Source organism: Myotis nattereri, assembly GCF_964212035.1.
Source record: "Myotis nattereri genome assembly, chromosome: 9".
NCBI classification, from domain to species: domain Eukaryota; kingdom Metazoa; phylum Chordata; class Mammalia; order Chiroptera; family Vespertilionidae; genus Myotis; species Myotis nattereri.
Window position 1 is genome coordinate 7,855,959 of NC_138084.1, and position 27,082 is coordinate 7,883,040.

Sequence of the window (27,082 nt, forward strand, 5' to 3'; positions counted from 1 at the left end):
CTCCCTTGCACTGGCAGGGCCAGGAATGCTCTCCCCCTAATACTGGCACCACTCCCCCTCTCCCTTCCCCAGGGCTTAGCCCTGAGTGTCCACCCCAGAGGGTCTTCCTGACCACAGTGTTGAAAGGGGGCGGCCCCTCCCTGCCCAGCGGCTCCCCTCCACGCTCCCTGCACACGGCTCCCATCACCCTCTGACATGGTCAGCTTTCCTAACAGGCCCCCTGCACCTAGAACAGGCCCAGGCGGACAGTGGGCGCTCAGTGCGTGTTCGCTGAATGAACGGATGAGCGATGGAGGCCTCAGCGGGGAGTGTCCCCTGGCCACCACGGACAGGTTATTTAAGATGTGGGTTCCCTGGCCCATCCCTGGTCTGTGCGGGCTGAGACCCGGGGCTGTGGATTTTAAAACAAACCCCTGGGCAACCTGCCGAGGTGAGGCGGTGCGGGGCAGGGCGACCTGGGGCGGAGCTTCCTGCTTTATGAGGAGCCTGCCCTGCGCGCCTGTTGGCCCAGCTGGTCCGTGTAAGTCCCGCCCGGCTTCCCAGTGGTGCACAGAGCACCGCGCCGTTGACTCAGAAGGAAAAGAATCTGGAGGCTTGGAATAAAAGGAAACAGTGTTGTGTTTGGAGGACATTCTCTATTTCCTCCTGGAATAAAATCCAAGCTGAACCAGAGGCAGGTGGGCTGTTCACCCAGCATGGGGTGTGGGAGGAGGCCTCCCCTGCCTGCCCTGCCCCGGGAGGGACGGGGGCGCAGGAGGGGGCGCGGGGGGGGGGGGGGAGAAGAGGCAGCCTCTGATAGGCTAAGAGATGAGGTCGTTTCTCAGACATTCATTTCTATGATGGCTGGAGGTTGAGTCCCATGTTCCCCTGGATTTGATGAAATTAGGTCCTGGGACAGGCTCCTCCTGCCCACCCAGGGAGCGCCCTGTTCCCCCGTGCCCCACGCTGCCGGGACGCTGGGATTGACTTATGGACCAGCTGGGCCAACAGGCCCGCAGGGCAGGCTCGCCATAAAGCAAGAAGCTCCGCCCCAGGTCGCCCTGCCCCGCACCGCTTGCCCGGGGGTTTGTTTTAAAATCCACAGCCCCAGGCCTCGCCTGGCTCAGACCAGGGATGGGCCAGGGAACCCGCCTTTTAAATAAGCTGTCGGTGGTGGCCATGGGCACCCCCCCTGGAGCTCTCTGCAGGAGTCTTCAGACCTTTCCCTCATCCGTTCATCCAGGGGGCACTCTGCACCCCATGACTGTCACCCCGCCACACCCGCTGCCTGTCTCCCCCTCGAGGCCAACTCGCTGGGCACCCAGAGCACGGGTCACGGGTGCCCGTACACGGCAAGAAAAGGCCCCACCGAGAATGTCCCGCCCCCGCCCCGCCCCATCAAGGCTCCAGCTGCCCTCCTGGCCCCATTCCTGGCCCAGCAGTGCAAGACGAGTCGGGGAACCCACAGCCTCAGCCTCAGCAGCCCCTGGCCCCACACTGAGCTTATCCAAGGGCCCCGTCACCCCCAGAGCCTTTAGACCGGACCAGCGTACAGCCCAGAGGCCACATGGAGCCCCCACCCACGGTGCGGTCAGTGGTCACACTCAGCTGCCCAGGCACACCGTGACACCCTGTCAGCTCCTTGTTCACCGCCTGCCTGGCACCAAGGGCCTTGGCCGGGTCCTGTTGTGCAATTCCCGAACCAGCAGCCCCACTCGCTTCCGCTCAGCAACCTTTTCCTGTCCCCTCCGGGTCGCCGGCCCTGTGCTGGCTGCAGTGCCCCCAGCGAAGAAACCACAGAGGCGGCCTGTCCGTGATGAGGATGAGGAGGGAGAGGGAGGGGCCTGAGGCCGGGGGACATCATCCTGCACACTGGTCCCCGCCCGGCTCCCCGAGGCCCGATGGAAGGGGATGTTAAGGGCTTTTGGAGACACCGGCAGGCCCCCCAAGTGCAGGAACCTCTGGCCGATGGGAGCGTAAGGGCCCATGCGAGGTCCTTCTAGCCCAGGCACGATGGCCGAGGCTGGGCCCTGATACCCGTGGGGCCTTTTGCCCATTATTGATTTTCTCTTTTTACTTATTACAGTTTACATTCAAGATAATTTTGTATTCTTTTTCAAGATTAAACATGTGATAAATGAGTACTTATGGACCAGCTGGGCCCATTGTTCAAGAGTCACACTCCCGGGTCACCTTCCTCTGGAGGCAGGGCACCAGCCAGAACCCCAGTGGTCAGCTCCCGGGGCTCCTGGGCGGTGGGCACCCCCTCCCGGGTGGGAGGCTGACGGCTCCCTCTCTCTGCAGTCATCCAGTTTGGCTTCGTCACCCTGTTCGTGGCCTCCTTCCCCCTCGCCCCGCTGTTCGCGCTGCTGAATAACATCATTGAGATCCGCCTGGATGCCAAAAAGTTCGTCACCGAGCTGCGCAGGCCGGTGGCCGTCAGGGCCAAGGACATCGGTGAGTGACACCGGCGGGTTGTGAGCGAGCGCATGCTGGTTTGGGGGGGGAACCCGCTCTGCCCAAGCGAGAGTCAGAGCCAGCAAAGTGGGGCCAGGCAGGGGGTCCCCACAGGCTGCTCACCTCGCCTTGCCTGCATGGAGACTCAGGGTCTCCGGGCGGGGTGATGTACAACCCCAAGGCTCCCCACTCCCCCCACCCGCCGACCGCCTAACTCCCGAGATGTATTGGCCACGAGAGTTAGTCCGGACGCGTCTCACCACCCACTGCCCCAGGTCCTCTGGCTGCACGTCCCTTCGATGGTCCTCAACTTCCCCTCCCCACGAGGGACACTGTGTGCACCCCCAGAGCACAGAGCTAGGCCAATGGGGAAGCGCACGTTAGCTGCTTAACAAGAGCCTTCCTATGCAGGGTATCGTTTAATCATTTGATGTTCACAAGAAAGAAAGAAAAGGAGGGGAAACGCCCCCCTCCCCCTGATGAAGGACTGGATTGCAGTGTGGCAGGACACCCCAGGGCCTTCCTTCCTGGGGGATCACTCTATCATTTCACAGCCGAGACATGATATTGCTAAATATGGGGGCTCCATCAGCCCTGCCAGGAGCTCTTCTGTCCTCTTGGGCCATCCCATCCCTGTCCTTGGCCGTGCCTTGGCCTCTGCTGGCCGATGGACCCGCCCATGGTAGCCAGACCTCCCCCCCACCCCGGCCCCCCCATCCACCTCTGAGATGGCGTGGACTCTATCACAAGTGTGGTCTCTGAGGTTGAACTGTATGAAATCGCCATCTTCATGGCTCCGACATGGTCGCCTAGCGGTGATTTTGTCCGGTTCCCATGCAACGCCACATTAGAGCTGTGGGATCCGTGGAGAGACCTGCAGGCCCGGCTTTGAGAGGAGCCTGGACACTTTGGATTTCCTCAGGGAGGGACGTCAGAGCCAGGACTCGAGTAGAGCAGCCATCCCCCTGCGTTCTGACACGTTAGCTTGCCCCCATCACAGACCACCAGCAAGGACTCAGAACAGACGCCCTCCCTACCCAACTTCCCGGTAGGATTCCATGTGGGATTTTTTTTAATTTATTTTTATTGAGTTCAGAGAGGAAGGGAGAGGGAGGGAGAGAGAGAAACATCAATGATGAGAGAGAATCCTTGATCGGCTGCCTCCTGCACACTCCCTACTGGGAATCGAGCCCGCAATCCAGGGCATGTAGGAATCGAACAGTGACCTCCTGGTTCATAGGTTGACGCTCAACCAGTGAGCCACACCGGCCGGGCTTGTGTGCATTTTAAACAGCTGTTAAGGCCCTTGAACTGGCTGGCTCTCTGAGTCCCTTCTGGTCTGTGATGCTGCCTCCCTTCCCCCGCATCCCCCCATCACATGGGTCGGAGCTCAGCGCACGTGAAGGCCCCAGAGTCAGTGTTTCAGTCCCTGTGGACCAGGAGGCCTCGTCCTCGAGTCAGAGCAGCTGGGTTTCCATCTCACACGTTAAATGTAAGAAGCCGGTCTTCGCTCGTGGGCCACCCAAACCCAGGCGACGCTTGCAGACCCCCCGGAGACTGAGACACGGCAGCAGGCTTCCGTTAGCACATCACGCCTGCTCCGAGGACCGCCCCGGGGAGCAGGTCTGGCATCGAACGTCTCCTGGGGGTTCAGCTGTCCAGTGGCAAGATCCTGGGTCCCACTTTCCAGATGGGAAAATCGAGGCTAGAGGGTTGACAGCCGTGCGGGGACGAGGAGAGTGGCCTCCAGAAGCTTGTGCTGCACCAAAGGCCTCGCCAGGGGTGGCAGGGGCCTGCTCGCCACACACCGGACAGTCCTTGGGAAAGCTGGACCCCGTGCCCAGTGACAGTAAAGAGCGTGACCTCCTGTCACTCTTCCTTATGATTCTCAGGTGCCCGCAGGCCCCGGTCCGGTGTTTGCTTTGGCGCCCTTTGCTTGGCAAAGCCTGGCTGCCCCCTGCAGCCACATCCCGAAAGTTGCCAACCCACCAGGGTGGGGGGAGCCTGGCAGCCTCCGGCCTCTGCGCTCCTCTGTGGCCGTAGTTCCCACCGCGTGCAAGGCTTGGAGCAGGTCTCCGGGCCTGGGGGAGGGTGGCTCTGTTTTTCTCTCGTTCTTGCGGATCACCGCCCACTTCCTGGTTCCTGTATGGTTGGTTGGAGGCATAATCTGCCTCCTTTCACGGCTTTATTTATGGGCTTCTTCGCTGTAACCTTTTCCTGAAGAGGCTTTTGTATTCCTCCTGTGATCCGTGCAGGGCCCCGAGGGGACGGAGGGCCCCCAGGCCCCTGCGACCTGCACCCACGGGCGGGGTGGCTGCGGGAAGCTCTGCCACAAAGGCCGGGCGCCTCCGTCGCGCTGCCTGGGCACGGAGAGGGGGGAGGGGTGCGGCGCGGCCCTGCAGGGGACCCAGCCCTGTGCGTGGGAACCGGCTCCAGCTTCCCAGCCCTGACCTCTGACACCAGATTAACCCGCTTCCGGCTCTCAGCCTCCTTCTGCGGAGCCTCCGGGAACAGACTCCCGCCGGCATTCGGCTCCGGGCGCCGCGTGTGGTCACGGGTGGCTGCACAGCCCTGTCCTGTTCCTGGAAATGGGGCTCAGCACCTGGGACGGCAGAGGCACCTTGAAGAAGGCGGCCCCCCCACCCCGCCCCATAAAGGAAGCCCAGAGGTTTTTCCCACGAGCGTGGTCCCTGGTGCCTGGGGATCCACAGGGCGGCCGTCCTCACCATGGAGCTCAGCCACGCACCTGGGGAGAGTCACGACGCGAGACAGGCTGGTCTGGCCCTGGTTTTGCACTTGTTAAGCGGGACCCCACGATTCTGGTGTGGGGGTCACTCCGAGGACCACTGGCCACCACGTGAAGTCGCTGCGGCACCTGCAAGACAGGTTTCGCTCCCAACTTTGGGAAAGCTCTGCTGGCCCACCCGTTCCCCGCTGCCACCAGCCCGGCCATGGACCCGTTTCCTCGTGCTGAGCTCAGCTGCCTCCCAAGGGAGCCCCCGACCCAGAGACGGCAACCTTCCCCAGGCTACCTGAGCCCCAGCACCCCAGCTCTGAGGTCGCAAACCCAGGCCCCACAGGTGGGCCGCATGAACGGGAGACGGGCACACGCAGGATGCTGACACGGCCACGGAGCACGTGATGGGCCGAGTTCCTGCTCTCAGGGAAGACCAAAGAAAAACACACCAACTTGTGTCTGGATTCGGTCGGCCCTCGCATGGCCGCAGGACTGCTGACCGGAGGCAGGGCCGGCAGCAGGGGGCGCTGTCACAGACTCCTCACAGGCCGGCGGGGAGTAAGAGAGCTGGCCTCGGGCCCTGCCTCCAAGCCTGTGGTTTCTAGCTTCTGGGCCACACAGACCTGGAATCATGTCTTTGCAGACCACCAACATGCACCCCCAAATCGGGGCCGAGGGGGCGTCCAGGTGCTCACTGCTCTCCTGCCCCAAAGCAGCCTCCGCCCTGAGTAGAGAAACCCCACCCTCCACAGTCTTCCCTAGTGCCAGTCGCACCAACAGGCCAGGCTGGGTCGGGGTCCTCTCCCGCCCTTTCCGAGAAGTGCTGGTTGTCCCCGGAATCAGATCTGGTTCAGCGACAGGGTTCCTGGCCCAACAGGACCGGGTTAGGGTCACTGGGCTAGGAGGCACTGGGCCCCTTCCCAGGAGTCGCAGCATCGAGGCCCTAACAGGCAGGGCCCCCAGATAAGGCACTTCCTTCCTGGGCCGGACTGCCAGGGAGGCCGTGGCGGAACACCTGCTCCTCCAGGGCAGCCGGATCCTTCTCGCCTGCGCTCAGGTGCACGGGAAATGGTCATTACACCCAGGACGGGACCCGGCCTCAGCAGCCAGGACCCCGCACTACCTCTGGCTTGTCCCTAAATACAGGGACAGAAGGAAAGAGCTGCCGTAACAGTTCTAGTCACCAACCCTCTGGGCTTGTTGTTGTAGAAAAAACGGCGGCGTCCAAGCCAATCAGTGGGTAAACAGGCTCATGGGAGCTTGTTCAGGACGACGGAGGGACCAGCTGGTGGGAAGCACTCGTTGAGAAATTAGGATTTGCTTACAAGCAGCTGGTGGACCTGCAGGAGCCCAGGCTCTGGGGTCAGCAGGTGCCTGTCTGGGCCAGGGGCTCTCTAACACTGTCCTTCTGCCTCCCCAGGAATCTGGTACAACATTCTCAGAGGCATCGGGAAACTTGCCGTCATCATCAACGTAAGTGACAGCGGTCGGGCACAGGGAGGCCCTGGCTGAGCTGGCTGGCAGCCCGTCGCCCCTCCCAGGGAGCTGGGCACCCTCTGCTTTCAACCTGGGTGAGGCCGCGGGCTGGCAGCAGCGTCTCCTCTTTAGAAGTGTCCCTGGGTCGTGTTGAGACGTTGTGGGGAGCTTTAGGCAGGAATCACTGATCCTCCTGAACCTTTTCCTGCGACCTTGAGCAAAATTCTCCACCATGCCCACCTTGACCCCTGAGTCCACTCTCCCAAGAGTCCTGAGAATAAACAAGAGAGAGACAGAGACAGAGAGACATTGAGAAAGAGATTCCTCATTGGCAATCTTTCTGCTCTTTTTTTTTTTTTAAGTGCCTGGCCGGTGTGGCTCAATTGCTTGAGCATCGTCCCGTACACTAAAAAGTTGTAGGTTCAATTCCCAGTCAGAGCACATGCCTGGGTTGCAGGCTCCATCCCTGGTAGGGGGTGTGCAGGAGGCGGCAGATCGATGTTTCACTCTCACATCGATGTTTCTCTAAACTCTGTCTCCCTCTTCTTCTCTCTCTAAAAATCAATTTTTAAAATCTTAAAAAATATATATATAAAAAAAAAAAACACGAGGCACGAGGATTGTACAGTGGGTGTTGTTAGTCCTGTGTAACCAGAAGAAAAATGGAGGCACAGAGAGGTTAGGTGACTAGCCCAAGGCCACACAGCTAGTAGAGGCTGCCAGCATTCATCCCATGCCTTCCCACCCAGGGGTGATGTGTTCCCAGCTCCTTGGGCTGCCGGAGGGGCTGACGGGAATGCCCCCAACCCTTCCTGTGTTCACTGGGCCTTTGCTCACATCACTAACTCATGGGCAGTGTCCCACGAGCAGGCCCAGGGCCACGGGCCCTGTGCTCACCCTGCTGTTCCGCCCAGGCCTTCGTGATCTCCTTCACGTCCGACTTCATCCCCCGCCTGGTGTACCTGTACATGTACAGCAAGAACGGGACCATGCACGGCTTCGTCAACCACACCCTCTCCTCCTTCAACGTCAGCGACTTCCAGGACGGCACAGCCCCCAACGACCCCCTGGACCTGGGCTACGAGGTGCACATCTGCAGGTACCCTCCCCGCCCCTCCCAGTGAAGAGCCCGCTTTCTGGGAGAACCCGGTTCAAGCCAGGATTCTTTCAGGGGCAAGTCACGGGACAGCTCAGTCGTACTGCGAGAAATAAAAGATCCCTTCGTTCTTTTAACTAGGAAGTCCAGAGTAGCTTCAGGCATGGCTGGATCCAGGTGCTGCCGGGTGCCATCAGGGCCACTCAGGTGCTGCCTCCCACCTTTGTCTCGTCCGTGCGGGCATGGTTTTCTGGCAGCAGGGAGGTCCCCCAGCAGCTCCTGCTTTGTACCCTTTGGCCCAGCAGTCCCAGTGGCAAGAATGTCTCCTGCCCAGTAGTCAGCAGTCCCAGGCCCGAGTCTCGTGGACTCTGCAGGTGCTGCTGATGGCGCTGCAGCAGCAGACACTCGCGGCTGGCGAGTGATCAGTGAGCAGCGACATGGTGCCCTGCGTGCTCTGTGTCAGGGAGGGGCCCATACTTCAACATACACATAGGTGGGCACATGCACCCAGGATAGGCAGAGGATGACCTGCTCCAACCCTCCGCCTGTCCTACTGCAGGCAGGTGCCCCAGGAGCACCAGTACCTTTGTGTTGTCTGAATGTTCATGCCAAGAGCACGCTCAGGCTTGACCTATTTGTCTACACCGAATTTTAAAGGAAGGATGATTCTGAAGGAAGAAGGCAGGGAGGTAGGAGGCCATTTCATTAGAAATCCCCTCGGGAGTGTCAGTGTTGATGTCATAGGGTCAGCCTTGGGTCTTAGGATCAGGAAGCAGGTCACAGGCATTGGTTAAGGAGGCAGCTCCCCAGCCCATGCATTAGTTCAGGTGTCCTGCTCACATAGTGGGAAGCCAGGGAGCAGGGTGAAGGCCCCATTATTTTAAGTATCTTGTTGCTTTTACCCCCGTGGATATGGAAGACTGTGGGCCAGACCCCTGCACTCCCCAGAATTCGCTTTCGGCCAGGTCCACCCCATCCTTTGGCCATGATCATGGGCTGCAGCTGCTGTGAGCTCCACGCCTCCACTGGCCGCGCCCATGACAACCCACTTCCCGGAGGAGCCGGCTGTGGGAGGAGCAGCATGGAGCCCAGCCTGGGGCGGTGGGTGTGAGAGGCGGCGGAGCAGAGCTGAGAGCTGTGATGCTGGTGGCTACCATTTGTCCCTGTACTAAAACAGGCCTTGTCTCATGTAATGCTCACAGCCATCCCCAGAGAGGACATCAATATTGTTATTCTCCCCAGGGGAGCTAGCAGGTGGCTAAGGAGAGCCACGCAAGGGAAAAAAAAAAAGATCATAGAGGTCAGTGCAGGTGGTGGCATCTGGACAGATCTGTAAGTGGGCTTTGAGGGATGCATAGGAGTTTGCCAGGTGACCCAAACACATTTCCCAGTCTCCCGATGCCGCAGGCCTTGAGCACAGAAAGGAGGACACGTGTGTGGCTTCTGATGCTGGGAGAACACGGGCTGCCTGTTCCCATCGGAGTTCAGGTTGTGCAACTTCTGTGTCGCTCAGCAGCTGGCACCAGACTGTGGGTTCCCAGCCCAATCCTATCTCCGGGATTGGCAGCTTAGCCCTCCCATCCAGCTCACGCCAGAGATAACGCTCTGTGGGTGAGGAGCCCTGTCGGTTGTGTTCCCTGCTGCGTCTGCTCCCTGGATTGGGGCCTGGCACGTGGTAGCTGTTCAGTAAAGGCACACGATGTGAATAAGTGAGGGAATGCCAGGCAGAGGCCCAGAGAGGCCAGGCGATTGTGCAGGGACACACAGCAAGGCAGTAACTGGATGGGGTCCAGGCCAGGGCTTCTGTGCCCACAGCGCCGGTGCCGCCCTGTCTCCTCTCCCCACTGGAACTCAGCTTTTCAGTGACCGGCACGGAGCACACCTGTGGCCCCCTAGCCTGGAAACTGCGGGCATTTTTCCTGAGGGCATTTCCAATGCAGAGGGGCATCAGCCCATTAAGCCCAAGCACCCCCAGATTTCAGGGAGCAGTTGGACGGGCCTCGGTGGAGACAGAACCCTGGGTCCTCACCCTGGGCATCTCTGGGCCTGCGTGAAAGAGGAAGGGGATGGAGAGACCGGAAGCTCAGGAGGTGCCCATCCCTCCCACTTGGCAGAGTGGTGGGCAGAAGGAGGGACAGAGGCAGGCTCGGGGGAGGGGTGTGAGGAGCTGGTCTCTCCGAGCAGGAAGTCATTAGGCAATGTCTAAACGTGATAACTGGGAAGGAGGGGTGGACTGTATTAGTCACAGATAAGGAGGTCACAGCCGAGAGGCTGTGGCTGGAAGAGAGAGGAGTGCCCCTGGGCACTGGGCCCCCTGGGGCAGTTGCCAGGCAGGCCCCGGCCACACCACTTGTATGTTTCACCCCCTCCACAGGCCACGCTGAGAAAACATGTTGTTCTTTCTAGTAGTTTCCGCTGCAAAGACTGGGCAGGTGGTTTTCAGACTGGGTTTCAGCAGACCCAGCCTGAGTGTTGTGGACAGCAGGCGTGGGTCAAGGTTAGGGGAGCCAGGCTTAGGGACCCCCACCCACTTCAGCCAGGGAAGCTCTGCTCGCTTGGTTTGACCTCCCGGGGTTTCCGGTGGGACTTCTTTTGGAGATAGGGTTTCACCAGATGGTCCCAGAGCCTCCTTCTGGGGGCCCACAGCTGGGCCTCCAGGGACACTTAACTGGGGTCCTCAACTTTCCGCAAAGCCCCTCGGGCCCTGCCAGCCCACGGTGGCTCCTGGTCATCCCTCCAACATGGAGACACTTCCTGTCCCCTGGGCGGCGGGGCTGCCCCTGCCGAGGCTGTGGCCTCAGGGGCCACGTGGTGCTGGGCAGAACCCCAGGGTCCTCTCGCAGCCCCCCATTCCTGCCGGCGTTTGCAGGTACAAAGACTACCGGGAGCCCCCGTGGTCGGAACACAAGTACGACATCTCCAAGGACTTCTGGGCCGTCCTGGCGGCACGGCTGGCCTTCGTCATCGTCTTCCAGGTACGCCGGGGCCCCGCGTCCAGGAGTTTGAGAGTCTGTGTCAGGCAGGGTCCGGGCGGCAGGGTTCCGAGCCGCGGCACGGCGGGCGTGCCCACGGAGGCATCAGCCGGAGTTCCGTCCTTTTGTGGGCTGCTTTCATGTTATTAATTGCTTTGAAGCCTTGACACTTGTCTTATTTGGTGATGCGTGACCCAGCGGATCATCTCTGAACCCTCCCAGCCAAGGAATTTCGATTCCTCCAGAGGCGTTTCCTATTGACGGAGCTCAGATTCTCAAGCAGGCCGGCCGCCCTGGCCGGTGGCTCGGTCGGTGAGAGCGTCACCCACTCCCCCCAGGTTGTGGGTTCGATCCCCAGGTCAGGGCACCTACAGGAATTCACCCAATGAGTGATGAGCAAGTGGAATAACAAACGGGTGTTTCTTTTTCTCCCTCTCGCTCCCTCTCTCTCTCTAAAAATAACTGTAAAATTTTCAAAAGAAGGCTAGCAAACATGTCGGGAGGAGCTGCTGGCAGGTTTCCTGCCTCAGTTATACCTTCCAGGAAACCGAGGCCCAGGAGCTCCAAGGGGGTGCCCAAGGCCACCGGCAGGGGCGTGACAGGGGGGGCGGTGCTGCCAGGTGGGGAGACCTGGGGAGCATTTTCCGGGGTCCTCCTCTCCACCCCCACACGCTGACGGTCCTTCCAGAACCTGGTCATGTTCATGAGCGACTTCGTGGACTGGGTCATCCCGGACATCCCCAAGGACATCAGCCAGCAGATCCACAAGGAGAAGGTGCTGATGGTCGAGCTGTTCATGCGGGAGGAGCAGGGCAAGCAGCAGCTGCTGGACACGTGGATGGAGCGGGGCCCGAAGAAGAGCGAGCCCTGCAGCAACCACAGCCCCCAGGCCGGCCCGGACGGCCCCGAAAACCACGGGGGCGCCCTGTAGCGGCCCCGGCGCCCGACCAAGGGGCACCTCTCCCGGGCAGGCGGCCCACCCCCACCAGGTCGGGTGGCTCCTGTGTTTGCAGCAAACCTTGAAGACCACCTTCTGATAGAACAACATTTTTTAAAATCTTTTTTCTGGGTTTCTGTTTTTTTCCCTTGTTTTTGCACAAACCCATGATGCAGGGAATTTTTTATCTTTTCTCTTGGAGTTAATCAGAATGGTTGCTGGGATAGGGTGGTGCACGCGGCAGAGGCGGCCTTTGCAGGGCAGTCCTGGCGTCTCCCCCCCCACCCCCAATGGCGGCCGTGAGCAGAGGCGCTGGGAGCACCTTCTGTAATCCCCCTGGCACCCTGACAGGTGGGAACAGCACCCGAGGCCCTGGGCACATCTGGTGCCACCTGGAGGGGGAACAGAGAGGAATGAGCCATTTGAGACCAGTTCCCTGAGACCTCACCTGCCTCTCGGTCAGGAGAGCCAGCGGATTTCCATCACCTTTTCTGTAGGCTCAGAAGCAGGCACTCTGGTCAGGGGAGGTGGCCTGGCCATGTCGGCCAGAGGGCGTGGGAGCGTCCAGCTTACGCCTGAGAGCCAGCGGGGGCAGGTCCCGTCAGGAGCCACACCTGTCCCCTCCCCTCCCCACCCCACCCCACCCCCGTGCCGGGAGCTGGCCTCACAGCTGTCCCCTTTCCTCATGGGCAACGCCCAGCGACAGGACAGCAGGCAGTGAGCGGTCACCCGGAGGCATCTGGGGGCGACAGTGGTTTCAGGAAGTCTAACGGCTCCCAGGGTTCGGTCACAGCTTTCGGATATTTATTGAGGGTTTGTGTTTTTTTTTGTTTTTTTTAATCGATTCTACGGTGGATTTGAAGGGTTTTTTTCCTGTAGCTCAAAGGTGGAAGGAATTTCTTTTACTAGTTAACCAAGTATCATTGAGAGGAATTTAAAATACTGTTACTACCAAAGATTTTTATTAATAAAGTCTTCTATTTTGGTAACACTTCTCTATATTTTTACTCACAGGAATGTTACTGTTGGACAGTTAGGATTTTAAGAGCTTGTGTACACAGGTCTTGTGGGTGCCGGGGTCCAAGCCTCGAGCACCCAGAGAAACACGGGAGGGAAGCAGACACACCGGCTGCCAGCCCTGGTCATAGTCTGCAGGCGGCGATGTCCCTCATGTGCTAAAATCGTGCCATCGGATGCTCCTGTGTTCCTGTGTACAGGAAGTTGTGTGAAATGGGGGTTTTGTATACGAATATTGTATTAAAAACTAGGTGATTACCAAAAATCCTCTCATGGAAACCTTTTTTTTTAAGTGAATGTGCACAGATCCGGAAGCCGTAGCTAGACATTCCTGACTAAATGTGTGTGTGTCACGGAACACTGTCCGGTGACATCTGCCCCGGAGGCTCCCCGGGCTCCCCCCGTGTCCCAAGCCCCAGGGCGGAGCTGAGAATTCGGGAGGGACTTGGGGGCATCCATCGTCTTTGGTGAGACACATGGAGTGCTGTGGGTGTTCCTGGGACTTCCCCTCTGAGTGCGTGTGTGTGTACATGTGTGCAGGGGCATGTGTGCGCACATGTTCATATGTGCATGTGTCTGTGCATGTGTCTATGCTGGGGCTTGTGTGTGCACATATGCGCTTATGTGTTTACTGGTATATGTGCTTGTGTGTGTGCAAGTGTGTATTGGTGTGTGCCTATGTCTGTGTGCAGGGGCTTGTGTGTGCATGTGTTTATATGTGTTTATATGTCCTTGTGTTCACACATGTGCGTTGGGATGGGAGTTGTCGCACCTTCCCAGCAGCCTCTTCCATGAACCCCAAATCCTGACCCCTGCTCCCACCCAACAGAGTATTTGGGATTTCATGGAGCTAAACCTTCCCGCCAACCTTTCGGGGACCAACCTAGAGTCACCAGTGTTTTCCTGTGGCCAAGTGGGGGCACCTGCTTTTAAACCACCACCGAGAACCCCATCATTTCGTGAAAGAAGGGGCATTTGTAATATCAAACTCCAGCGGGCAGCACACCCTGGCAGCTGGACACTCACTCAGGAGCCGCTCGGGGTAGCGGGGTCCGCACACCTCCGGGCCTTCCCTGCCAGCCGCAAGCCTCGGGCGCCCTCTGGTGGCCACGTGCCTCCGTCCCCAAGAAAACCTCAGCAAACCGCAAGCGCCCAGTGTCCTGGTTACTCGCATTCAGAAAGGCCTTCTGAAGCTTTGGGACCGCACTCTAGGTCCTAAATGGAGGGCAGCACCCAGGGCCCGTGTCGCAGGAACCCCTTCCTCTCCTGGGTCCTCCCTGAAGCCTGAGGGCTTATGGTGGCACCTGCCCCGTTTGACAGATGAGGACACAGCATCAGAGCGGGGCGGTGACTTGCCCATGATCACAGGCTCCGTAGCACCTAAGCCAAGACCTTATGGAGGCTGGCACTCAGGGCCTTCAGACATTCACTCATGGCACGCTCACAGAGAGAGCCATGGACCAAGCAGACGACGCCCCTGCTCTCGGGGGATGGCTTCTTACAGAGGGCACCAGATGCTGAGCCAGAAAATGAACACCAAAACACGATAGCTTCAGAGGAAGAAAGGGGTGCTGATGAACATAAACAGGGGGTACCACGGACAGACTGAATTGGTCAGGGAGGCCCCTGGGGAGCTGAGCAATGAGGAGCCAGAACGTAAAACCCTGGAGAGGGAGGCAGGACAGTTCAGGCAGCGGGAACAGCCAGTGCAAAGGTCCTGAGGCAGCAGTGTGCTGGGCTAACTCTAGGAGCAGCAAGGACAGCGTGGCTAGAGCAAAGGGCAGGGGAGGCCACCAGAACCAACTCACGCAGAGACTCCCGGCCACGTGAGGACTGTGAGCTTGGTGCTAAGTGCCATGGCAAAGTAAAGGTGGTTTTAACCAGGCAGTGCCAGGATCTGATTCACATCTTAGTCTTTGCAGCTGTTGGGTGGGAAGCCTGAGAGGAGAGAGCTGCAGAAGTCCAGGTGAGCGAGGGTAGGCTTGGGCAGGGGTGGTAGAAGTGGTGGAGAAAGAGCAACAATGTCAGAAAGACTCACAATCTCACAGTGGAAGGATTCCCCAGAGATCAGCTGGTCGGTCGGTGCCATTACTTCACAGCGGGCACAAGGAGGCCCAGAGAAGGTCCTAGTTCCACTGTAGTCACACAGCAGGCTGCGCAGCCATCTTTCGCACCCAGGCCCTGTGGCACCTAGTGCCGAACACTTTTGTTTCTGGCCCCTGGATGGTGTGGGAATGGGCAGGAGTCCATCCCCCGGCATCTGATGTGGGGTTTTGAGCAGCCCTCCCCAGAGGGTGGAAGCTGGTGTGAGCTGCATCCAGCCCCACAACCTCCATTTGATAGGTTCAGAATTAGTTGATATTTGAGTGAATTTAATATAGAAAAACCAGTTAAATCCACATAAAAATCCTGGCTTGCTGTTCTCTTGAAAATTCTCCCCCACTGATGACACGCCCCATTTTTCACCGTGTCACCTCTCACGTGGGACTGGGGCCGGTTGCCCTTCTTTAGACGGTGCAAGTCCTTTCCACCCGCCACAGTCCACCTCCCACCCTCCCAAACGTGCCTGCCCACAGCCCACAGGGGCAGCTGAGACTATGGCTGCCGGAGCCACTGGCTTTCTAGACGAGCCCAGGGCAGGTCCTTTTCCTGAGATGCAGAACCAGCTCTGGGGGTCCCTGCAACAGAGCTTGGCCAAGGCGTGTGCTGGGACACAGCTGTCCTCACCCCAAGGCTGGACTCAGAGCCGGGCACCCACATCCCCACCTCCCACACATTCACCTGCAGGCTCCTAGGGCCCAACGTGCTCCCTAAAATGACCCCCAGCACAGGTGTCGGTATCTCCACGCTTGGGCAGCACTCATTTACCGTCCACGTTCTGCAGGAGCCACCGCCAAGTGGGAAAGTACTGACCCTGCAAGGAACAGACCCGGAAGGAGCAGGGGCCCAGGCCGGGCACAAAGAAGGCACCAGAAGTGCCAAGTGAGCGAATGGATGATGGGTGGCTGGGAGGATGGATGGATGAATGGATAAGTGGATGGGTGGATAGATGGGTGAATGGGTACATGGATAGGTGGTTGGGAGGATGGATGCATGGATGCATGGATGGGTGGTTGGGAAGACGGATGGATGGATGGATGGATGGATGGATGGATGGATGGATGGATGGATGGATAAGTGGATGGGTGAATGGGTGCACGGATGAGTGGCTGGGAGGATGAATGAATGGATGGATGGATAAGTGGTTAGGTAGACAGATCAGTGAATGGGTACATGGATGGGTGGTTGAGAGGATGGATGGATGGGTGGTTGGGAGGATGGATGGATGGATGGATGGATGGATAAATAAGTAGATGGGTGGATAGATGGGTGAATGGGTGCATGGATGGGTGGTTGGGAGGATGGATGGATGGATGGATGGATGGATGGATGGATGGATGGATAAATAAGTAGATGGGTGGATAGATGGGTGAATGGGTACATGGATGGGTGGTTGGGAGGATGGATGGATGGATGGATGGATGGATGGATGGATGGATGGATGGATAAATAAGTAGATGGGTGGATAGATGGGTGAATGGGTGCATGGATGGGTGGTTGGGAGGATGGATGGATGGATGGATGGATGGATGAGTGGTTAGGCAGACAGATCAGTGAATGGGTACATGGATGGCAGGCAAACAGACTGACAACTGAGCTTTTCTGCCTTTGGGCTGCGTGGACCTTAGAATCAACTGGCAGGGGTGTTGGTGGAGGAGGTTAGGGGTTACGTGGGAGGCAGGTGATGCCTCTGGCCCGCAGATAGGCCCACAGCCTCTGGCAGAGGAGCTGACACCTGGCACACTGACTTGGGCAGCACAGACACCTCAGCCAGGTCTCCTCAGAGGAGTTGGTGTGAGCCCCCGGGGCCAGGATCCTGGGATGCACCTGGGGAAAAGGCAGCTTGTGAAACTGAGGCCTGATTTCCTCAGCTCTGCCGATACTTATTTACTGTGATCCACTCTCCCTCTCCCCTTCTCTTCCTCCCACCCCCATGCCCCCTCTCTCCCCGCCCATTGACGTGTAACACAGAAAACTGCACGTACCTTAAGTGTCTAGACAACTGCCACAAAACCCACACCGCTGTAGCCAGGACTCAGAAGCCTCCCTTGGTGCTCCCTTCTGGTCACCCCTCCTCACCCAACTGTAACCAGGGTCCTGAAGCCCTGTGCTGACTTCCAGCCGCGTTAACGCTGGTCCCTGGGTTTGTTTATAGGTGGCTGCTTCCCTCTGCTGGCTGCCTGTGGGAACTGCACTTTGGGAGGAAAAGAGCCTGCAGGCGGGCCAGGGCTGGTTTTCTGTCTGCTGTTGGGGCAAATTACCACAAATTTAGTGGCTTCAAACAACACACATTTATTAACTTCTAGTTCCGTAGGTGACACGTCTGACACAAGTCTCACTGGGCTAAAACCAAGGTGTCGGCAGGGCCAGACCCACCCCACAATCTTCAAGCCAGTGTCGGCTGGGAGTCCTTCTCACGCTGCCATCTCTCTAGTTAGATGGCATCAAAGGATACAGTCGACAGAGTTAAATGGCAATTCACCAAATGGGAGGCAATGTTTGCACATTATATATCTGACGTGGGACTCATATCTGGAACATATGATTCTCTCTCTTCACTGATGTTTCTATCTCTCTCTCCCTCTCACTTTCTCTCTGAAATCAATTTTTAAAAAAATGCATTTTTTAAAAATTTACCATCACAAGCACCACCTATCTGCAGAATGCTCCCAAATTCACATCACTGCCCAGATCTCTGTGCCAAACCCTCTTCCTGTACGTCCCACTGTCCAGTCAACATGTCTAATAGGTCCTCCCCCAAACCCACCCACCCCCACCTTCCCCAGGTGAGTCAATGCACAAGTACCCTCAGTTCCTCTTGTTTGTGTCCACCCCAAATCTGAAGAGGGCCTCACCCCTCTCACCCCCTGCACTGCACTCGGTCCAGGGGCTCTCCTCCCTCATCGGGATTAGTGCAGAGTCCCATGGCTTCTACTCAGAACAGTTCCTTAAAAATATTACGCAGAGCCCGGCTGGCGTGGCTCGGTGGGTTAAAGAATTATCCCTCTGTGCCAAGGTAGTGAGTTCGATCCCGGTTAGGGCACATACAGGAGTCAACCAATACATACATAAATGAGTAAAACAGCAAATCAACATCTCTCTCCCTCTTTCTCCCTCTCTAAAATCAATAAATTAAAAAGTTTTCAAACATATTACTCAGTTCATAGCAGCATTATTCATAATAGCCAAAAGGTGGAAACAACTGGAATGTCCATCGGCTGATGACTGGTGAACAAATGTGGTCCATCCATGCATGGAAGACTTCTGCCCCATAAAAAGGAACCCACACTGACACCTGCTATGTCGTGGATGAACCTGGAAGACACCTGCTATGTCGTGGATGAACCTGGAAGCACATCATATATATATATATATATATATATATATATATATATATATATATATATTAATGTAACTCAGATGTCTTTGCTTCTCACTCTGCAGGGGCTCCATCTCAGCAGAAAAGCCGATCCTTACGTGGCCCCTCCCTGGCCTCCCCCTGCCTTCCCTCAGCCCCCACCCCCACCCCACCCCTACCTCCTGCCCCCCCCCCCAGCCCCCTTCCTGCAGCATTGACCTCAGGCACACTGCGCTTTCTTATCTGCGTTTTGTAAACGAGTGTACCAATGACTAAGCTCTAGCAGGCAGGGACTTCCCGAATTTGTCCCCAGCACCTACTGCCTGGCATACAGTAGGCGCTCAATAAAGGCTAAAAAGCATTCAAAGCACCAATGACTACAACTTTAAAAATCAAATACCAATTAAAGTTAACCACCTAAATAAACCTGAGTCACCTTTTCCGCACACAGGTGCCTAGGGGGCACTAAAGGACATGCACCATCACCAATGTCAATAAATAAATGAATTTATCAGCAGCAGCTGTCCTGCCACATTCCACAGGAAACGCAGGCCCGCCCTCCCGCCCGCCACCGGGGGTCTCGGGAGCTCCAAGGCCAAAGGTTACATCAGGAGGGAGAAGGTCCGAAGGGCGCAGGCGCAGAGGCCACCCCAGCCCGCGCCGGTACCCTGCCTGGGGCGCCCCCTGGAGGCGGCGGCGCGTCTCCCAGGCAGAAACGGCTACGGTCGGGTCCCGGGCGCATGCGTGAGTCCCGCAGTTCTCGCGAGGCTCCGGAGTTCTCGCGAAACCCGGAGGAGGCCCTGGGTGGACTTCCGGTGTCGGGATCGAAGCTCGGGGTTTGTGAAGAGGGACCCCCAGCGGCGGCGCAGGCCGGCGGGCGGGCGGGCGGCGGGCCGAGGCCGGGGGTGGCGGGCCGGAGCGGGGGACGCGCGCGGCGGGCCAGGTTCGGCGCCCGCCTGGTGGCCGCCGCCATGGATCGGTTCCTGGTGCTGCTGCACTCGGTGTCCACCGGCCTGACGAGCGGCGAGCTGACCGAGCTCAAGTTCCTGTGCCAAGGCCGCATCAGCAAGAGGAAGCTGGAGCGCGTGCAGAGCGGCGTGGACCTCTTCTCCGTGCTGCTCGAGCAGAACGAGCTGGACGGCGAGCACACCGAGCTGCTGCGCGAGCTGCTCGTGCCCCTGCGGCGCCAAGACCTGCTGCGGCTCCTGGACGACTACGAGGCGGGCGCGGCGGAGCGGGCGGCGCCGGAGGAGCAAGGTGGGCGCGGCCGGCGGCCGGGGGCCGGGGGCCGGGGGCCGGAGCCAGTCTGCCCAGCAGGCCGCGTTGCGGGTCTGCCGGGCGTCTGACCGTTGCCAGGTTCGAGTTTGCGTGGGTTTCCCCTAAACCCCCCTGGAACACCGGTGACGTGTGGGAGAACCGAACCTCAGAACCGTGAGCTCGCCCTGGGCTGCAGGGCCTGGACACCCGCCCCCCAAGTTCAGTGTTTGTGGTGCAGAGCCCGGGTCCGCACCAAATAAGAGAAAATACTCGGAAGGAAAAGGCGTTGCTGACCTGCTCCGGGTGGGAGAGGGTCGCGGGAGCCTGTGCTGCCGCCCGCACTGGCCTTCTGCTGGGAGCAAGCGCCCAGCTGTGCCCGCCGCCTTCGGGGAAGAGTGACCGTAACAGTAGGCGGGTTTATGGCTGCCCTTACTGTTCTCGGCACATTACGTATTCAGTTTCACAATAACCCCGTGTGTTAAAGACTGTTACCTACCGTTATTCTTCCTCTTCTACAGGCGAGAGGACTGTGGCCCAGAGGGATATTCAGTGGCTTGCATAGCCAATAATTAACGGAGGGAGGGTTGAGGCCAGGCAGTATGGCCGGGGGCGGGGGGGTGGGGAATTAGGCACTAAACTGCCCCCCTGGTCAAGTCCATTCTGCAGTGGCTCCTGCCCGGCTAGCAGGCACCCCCTCCGCAGCCCGCACCTGTGGCTTGCAGAGCCTCCAGGAGTGAAAGTGAAACCCAAGTTCAGGGTTTCTAAGCCACAGGCCATAGTCTACAACCCAAGGGCAGGAAGTGCTTGGGGGGCACCCCTCAGGGCTTCCGGCTGTGGCCTGAAATGGGTTATTCTGTCTCTGAACCCAAAAAGGATATTAAGAGTCACTCCATAAGCACGGGTGCTTCTTATTGGTGGCAGGCTGACAGCACAGCTCTAAGAGTAGACAGATTTATACATATGTACACGTGCACACACAGTGCTAGACAGACAATCCGGGACATGGGAAAAGTGTATCTTCAAGTATTTTCCGGGGGGGAGGTGTGTGTGTGTGTGTGTGATGTACGTTGGAGGGAAGTGCACCAGGAGGTGAAGAGCAGGTGTGAGGGTTGACAAGGGTGATTCTTCGTGACTCTTCTATAGAAGATGATTAGCCTAAAGATTCAGACTGTCAGGGTTTTGCCACCTGGCTCTGCCCTGGTCTGGCTGTCCGACCTCAGGAGGCTGACTGGCCTTCTCTGTGCTCGGTTTCCTCGTCTGTACAAATGGCCATAGAGTCTCTGGTCTGTCGCTGGAGATGGAATTGGCAGGAACATTTTGTCCTCTCGCCTCTCTCCGCATTCCAGAATAGCCTGTGGTCTGTAGTCCCCGGCTGGTTGGTCTCAGCAGTAGCGCCAGCACTTGAGGACGTGGTAGCCGGGGACTGAAGACTGGTGGTCAGTCTGGGGCTGCCATACAAATCCCCACCGACTCGGTGGCTTAAAGCAGCAGAGCTTGCTTCTCTCGCAGGAGGCAGCCAGAGTCCAGAGCCAAGGTGTCTCGGGACTGTGCTCCCTCCGCAGGCTTTGGGGGTGGTCCTTCCTGCCTCGTCCTGCTCCTGGGGCTCCAGGCGGCCACGACACTTGAGTGTCTGCCCCCATGGTTACATGGCCTCCTCTGTGTATGTCCTATCAGGACACATCACTGGATATAGGGCCACCTGCATAATCCAGGATGGCCTCATCTCGAGATCCTCAACTTACTCACATCTGCAAAGACCCTTTTCTAACTAAGTTAACGTTCGTGGTTCCAGGGAATTGACACGGATATATCCTTTTAGAGGCCATGGTTCGGGATGGGTTAGGGGAGTAGCCCCATTTCCTTCCTTCCAGCAACTCCCAGCCCTTTCTTCAGTGTCCCCTGTCCAAACAGATAGTTCCACCACAGCCCGTCCCAGCCACCAAGTCTTCAGCAGGCCACACCTCCGTGTCTTGGGGTGGCATTGGCTGGGGTGGGATTAGAAGTCACTGCTGGGCTTTCTGTGACCTCCAGCCCCTCTGCTGCCAGGGGACTTCAGCTTTGCAAGAGGACCTCTGGTGTACCCAGCACTTGGGTCAGCACAGAGAAGTCCATTGGGGTGTCTGTCTCCTAAGCAGCTGCCCCAACCTCTGGTCAATCATTGTGTTCTTTCTTTCCCTAGACCTTTATGCAGCATTTGACATCATATGCGATCACGTGGGGAAGGACTGGAGAAGGCTGGCTCGTCAGCTTAAAGTGTCTGACAGCAAGATCGATGCCATCGAGGTGAAGTATCCCCGGAGCCTGACAGAGCAGGTGAGGGAGTCGCTGAGAGTCTGGAAGAGCACCGCACGGGAGCGAGCGGCCGTGCCCCCCCTTGTGGAGGCGCTCAGGGCCTGCCGGCTCAACCTGGTGGCAGACCTCATCGAGGAGCACCAGCAGGCCCGGGACCTCCAGCGCGAGAACGAGAGCGGAAGCGGCACTGTGTCCCTCATGTCATGGGACGTGGACGCACCCAGCGCGAGAGCCTCCTCCTGACCCCGCGGCTCTTCTCCAGGGACCCCTCCACCGAGCCTGACCAGGGCTTCCGTGCGCCTGCGCTGTGAAGACCTCACAGTGAGCCAGGACAAGCGACCTCAGCGCTCACTCGCACAGCCACAGGCATCTCGGCCAGAGCGCTGACTGAGCGCACACTGTGTGCCAGGTGGCGCTTCGGGCCCGGTACCCATACATCCATTCATTCTTCTTGATCACCCTGTGAAAGGGAGTCTGGCCTCCATTAAGTGAGTTCCTACAGAGGGATTTTGGAACCATATCCAGCACATAAAAGGAATCTAGCCCTGGTTGTTACCTCACAATTCTCAGGGGAGGGAGAGAGCTCAGAGTTAAGGCACTGGAGGGAACTGGGGTTGGTGCCAGCAGAGCTGGGATTGGAGGCAGTGCGCCAGCTCAGAGCCCACTCTGCTCGTGAGGCTGTCCGTGCGGACCGAGTGCTCGGGCAGCGCATGGGCGAGAAGCACCCCTGCTCCAGGCCCTGCCCCTGCCCCTGAGGGAGCTGCCTCCTCCGAGGTGGTGCCTGTTCGGGGCTCAGAAGTGAAGTGATCTCACAGTCAGCTCTACACTCAGTCCCTAGAAGCACTATGATTCCTGTGAATCCAGTTACTATTGTAACAAAATCACTGTCCTTCTGGTAACAGAATTGGCAAGGGACTGGGATCTGTAATTTTAGAAAGCAATCTTCCTGTTTCTACAGTAATCGTACTAAGCAAATGCCTTTATAGCAAAAATCTCCCTATTACAGATAATTTTCTATTTCTATCGATTTTATATCACATATTCTCAAGAGTCCCGTCTCAGCCGATCATGGTCTCCCTCGCAGCCCATCCTGGGCTCAGCCTGAGTGGCCGCATTTCCTCACAGTTGCCCCACCTCTGAATAGGGGAGTGTTACCCTCAGGACACCGGGGTCTGAGGAGGGCAGCGTTCGCTGCTTGGGCCCTGCCTACCTCCAGGAGGCACCCGGGAGCCAAGTGGTGTCCCTAGTCTGGGCCTTCAGCTGCCACCTGGGAACAGCCACATGTAATGGGATGTCATGCGTGTGCCTCCCCCTGAGGACCTAGCCATGCCCCCACTCAGTGTGGACCCGGCCCTTGAGCCCCCACACCTTCAGCAGATACTTCCTGTGCCAGGAGCTGGGGCGCAGCAGCACACAGGACAGCATGGCCCTACTCCGTTCACCCCGAAAGCCTGCCCGGAACACGGGCGTTAACCAGCCCATCACAGGTCTGAGTGCTGCCAAGGAGCTGAGCTGGTTTCTGTCCCGTACGGTGTGGTCCGGCCCCGTGTTAGCACTACACACCCCCACCCACCAGCAGCACCCTCTTGAAGCCCCAGGCCAGCCCAGTTCTGTGGACAGCAGACGTCCTCACCATCAGCAAATGTGAGTGGCTTCCCGAATGGGTAGCTTTGGGAATTGAGTTTTCTCGGCAGTGTGTCCATATTTCTTGCCCAGAGATAGGTTTTAGAGGTTCTGCCATTCCTATGGTTTGTGGTGTCCACTGCTGAAATGGGGATGTGTGGAGCAGCTGGCAGCATCCTCCCCCACATCCTCCCTCTCCCACATGCTATAAGAACCCCAGCCCTCCCATCATGCCAGGTGCTCCGATAGAGGCTTTGATGGGCGTGGTTGCTGTATCCGAAATTTCCCATTGCCCGGTAGAGAGACACAGGCTCAGTCCTCAGCTTGCTCCAGTGGCCCATCACCCAGTGCCAGTGCAGTGAGGCACTGACATCCCACGACTCCTGTCCCTGTGGTGAGGGAGGAGCCCTAGCCTTGGGGCAGCCTCACCTCATCCTTTGCGTGATCTGATCTCACTCAAACAAAGCTTGGGTCTTGAGTTGTAAAACTCAGCAAAGGTGATGGGTGACAAAATGCCTCCAACTGATGCTGCTGGGCCCAGGGGGTCCTAGCCCTGGGCTGCTGTGTGCCACCAGGTCAGAGCCGGAGGGTGGGGTGAAGATGAGGCTTCAAGCCAGATAGAAGCGTGCACGTGGTCGGGAGGCTTCCAAGGGACGGCCACCGAGCCTGGCGTGAGACTCGGTCGAACAGGACACGCAGCCTGTCCTTGAGATGCACAGTGTCCCCAGTTTTGTAAAACAAGGAAACATAAACCATACACACAGCTTGTACAAAGCACAGATGGGCACAGAGGTGAAATGCACACAGCAAGCATCTGAGAACGGTTATTTGCTGATGACAGGGTTACTGTACTTGTGTTTTCCGCATTTTCTTTGATGTGTGGAGTAACCTGGACTATTTGGTGGGGTGTTCTGCCCCTGGAGAGCATGTGGCTGAGTCTGACACAGATGGTGAAGGCTGCTTCCGCGGAACGTTCTGGGCCTTTCCATAGCCTCTCCTGGGACAGACAGGGTTGATGTCTGATCAGAGCCGTGGCCTTGACAGGGTCAGTTCCACCACCCAAAGGAGGGAGCTGCTACAATTTTTGGACAAGGAGTTCTCATAGCAACCCATGTGCCTTATTTTTTGCAATCATGACATCGTATGTTTCTAATAAAGGTGTGTAGACAAGTCAACTCGAAAGCTGAATTTAAGGGCATGTTTTGCTCTCTTCACCCTTTTCCCCCAGAAAAAGAGAGGCCTGTGTGTTTCCCAGATTTCAGGCCAATCAAGGGGAACTGGATCAAGCGTCTCCTGGAACAAAGGGTCAGTGCCTGGCCTGCCCACCCCTCCTGAGTGCTCTGGCTTCACACCCTCTCACCTCTTCACACCACAGCCAGTCCTGCCCTGGACACACACAGGGCTCTCTGTCAGTCACCCCGCCTCCAGGGTCACCAGCCACTGGTGGGAGGCCCTCGTTCATCCTGTTTCCTCCCTACTCACTGGCCTCCGTCCTCACTGCATCTTCCCAGCACTTGCTGAGGTTGCAGGTTGCAAACTCATATGCCTGTTCAGCCTCGCTCAGCCTCCAGGCATTGACTGCTCTTGACCATTCCCCATGAAATGCTCCTGGTTTCCTCTTGCCGCTGCCCACTCCTGCACACCCTCTCCCAGCACCAGTTTACAGCCTTGGCCTCACCTGTCCCAGCTCCCTGGTTCCTCCCAGTCTTTTCCTAAAACACCAAACCCATACTGTTTGCAGCCAGGGGTAACATCTGTTGTCATGCAAGAGGTATTCACAGGTTCTGGGGGTTAGGACTTGGGCACCTGGGCGGGTAGGCATTTTGCCAGCCACAAAACTCAAGCTCAGCATCTTCCCCATCCCCTCCCCCCCTCCCCATTCCTGGCCAGTGCCTAAGGTGCAGAACTGGGACTCCTCCTGCCTGGGGCTACCTCTAGACCAGACTACCTCACAGATTCTCCTGCTGCCTCCCAATGAGCCTCACCCCCTCTAGAAAACACAGGCTCTTCTCCTTCCTGCCCTTCCCTCCCCTTCTAACCCACCCCCCATCTGCAGAGCTCTCAATGTATTCTTTCTATTTTAACATTTTTTATTGATCTTGAGAAAGAAACATCAATGTGAGAAAGGAACACCAAGTATCTGCTTCCAGCGTGCCCCCACCCCCCACCCCCGCGCGCAGGGGATCAAGCCCCCAACCTGGGTATTTGCCCTGACCAGGAATGGAACCAACAGCCCTTCAGTGCACAGGATGACGCCCAACCATCTGAGCCACACTGGCCAGGGCCCAGAATGTATTTTTAGAGCCACAAGCTCTCTACACATTTTTTTGTTTTGTGTTTTTATTTCCATGATCACTATTCTGAGTCATCTCTCGGACCGCTTTCTAACCACAGGGTTGCTGTGTGCATTGTGTCTGGAACTGGACAGGCAAGCATGCTGGGGTCGCATGTGCTCGTGAGAAAATGCCCAGTCTCCCTCCGTCTGCGGATACAAAGGCAGAACTTGTCTCTCACAGGGAAAATTTGCAATGGAAATCCAGTTTCATCAAAGAAGCCCTCAGTTTTGAGTCTGTCTAAATTAAGACACTGGCCAGAGACACACGTGTGTGCCCCCCATATTGCCACCAAGGCACAGAGGCTGACTCAGTGGGTGAGGGGGGTCCTCATTGAGTGAGAGCCACGTGATGTGTGGGCGCAGATCTCCTGGTTGGGTTGAATGAAAAGCCATCGGCCATTTGTGTCACCCCAGATACCAGGGGTGCAAGGCCTCCCCCTCTCCCAAGCCTGCCCGATGACCGTGTAGACACGAGGTGACAGCTTTGTCCCACCAAACCTCACGTGCTGCTTCGTGGGACAGCTGTTGGGAGACGACAGTTTGGGGGATGGAGGGTGGCCATGACTGCACAGCACTGTGAGCGTGCTCAGTGACGTTTAAACATGGTTGAAAGGGGCACATTTTGTGTCTATTTTACAGCAATTAAGAAGTCATTCTTCACATTAAATTAACCATTTAATTACGCTATTCATCTACATTGTGTCCGTTTTGTAGGCAACCCTCTAACTTGTCATTGTATTGATGTTCTGTAGTTTCTGAGAGCTGGAAGCAGAAGCCTCCATCTGGCCTTCTGTTTGTATGGATCTCAGTAACATCGTCACAAGCAAAGCCTTGCTCATCACTGAGTCTGGGTCAGTGGCAGTGCTTCCCGGGGGGTCCCAGCTGGAGGAACCGGCTCCCAGGATGCCCAGGTCCCCCAGGATCAACGCTAGTCAGCAGCATCGTGATGCCAGGAGCGGTGCCCAGCAGGCTGCCCAAGCCATTCTGACAGCAGCTTTGCCCAACCCCACTACCTGTCCTAGGCCCCTCCTGCCCCGGTCCCACCCCACCAGGCTCAGCACCCTGAGCTCCACTACCTACAGCTTCCTTTTCACTGCTGCTCCCAGCGCCACCCAGCCGCTTTGCAGGTAAGGCTTACTGTGGGTCTGCTGAGCGGATCAATAAGTGAACTGCATCTGTAAAAGGCCAGCCCAGGTGTCCTGGGGGTCCAGAGTCTCCTGCAGGCAAGAAATTGTGTCATTGGAGGGTTTCAGATTCCCAGGGCGCTTTGCCTTTGCTGGGCTTGGGGCTGGTCAGGCTCTGAGATTCCTGCTGGGGTGGGTGCAGGCAGGCCATCCCCACTGATGCCCAGTGCCCCGGCCAGCACTCCCCGTGATGACCAAGACCTGGAATTTGCCCTTCACACCACGCAGGTCCAGCCAGGGACCTCGGGAGCTGCCCTCCCCC

At 57.7% G+C, this 27,082-nt stretch overlaps 2 protein-coding genes across 2 annotated transcripts in view; both read left to right on the forward strand.

Annotated features, from left to right (window-relative positions):
- The window catches only part of ANO1 (anoctamin 1), a 72,250-nt gene extending 59,319 nt beyond the window's left edge, over positions 1–12,931 (forward strand). Inside the window, exons 22-26 of the mRNA XM_081100165.1 lie at positions 2,284–2,436; positions 6,594–6,646; positions 7,564–7,748; positions 10,615–10,720; positions 11,406–12,931. Of these exons, the coding sequence (XP_080956291.1) occupies positions 2,284–2,436; positions 6,594–6,646; positions 7,564–7,748; positions 10,615–10,720; positions 11,406–11,648 (740 nt within the window). The 3' untranslated portion in view covers positions 11,649–12,931. The remainder of the gene's footprint in view (positions 1–2,283; positions 2,437–6,593; positions 6,647–7,563; positions 7,749–10,614; positions 10,721–11,405) is intronic.
- A 6,042-nt stretch (positions 12,932–18,973) lies between these two features.
- Positions 18,974–24,485, forward strand: FADD (Fas associated via death domain). The gene is made up of 2 exons (XM_081100203.1): positions 18,974–19,386; positions 21,566–24,485. The coding sequence occupies exons 1-2, from the start codon at positions 19,101–19,103 to the stop codon at positions 21,919–21,921; spliced, it is 642 nt and encodes a 213-aa protein (XP_080956329.1). The 5' UTR covers positions 18,974–19,100; the 3' UTR covers positions 21,922–24,485.
- The last annotated feature ends 2,597 nt before the right edge of the window (positions 24,486–27,082 follow it).

What these genes read in the sequence shown, in the direction of transcription:
- FADD (XM_081100203.1), top strand. Translation starts at nt 19,101, where the DNA reads ATGGATCGGTTCCTGGTGCTGCTGCACTCGGTGTCCACCGGCCTGACG. An exon ending in GGCGGCGCCGGAGGAGCAAG is followed by an intron (nt 19,387 to 21,565) that starts GTGGGCGCGGCC and finishes TTCTTTCCCTAG; the next exon opens with ACCTTTATGCAGCATTTGAC.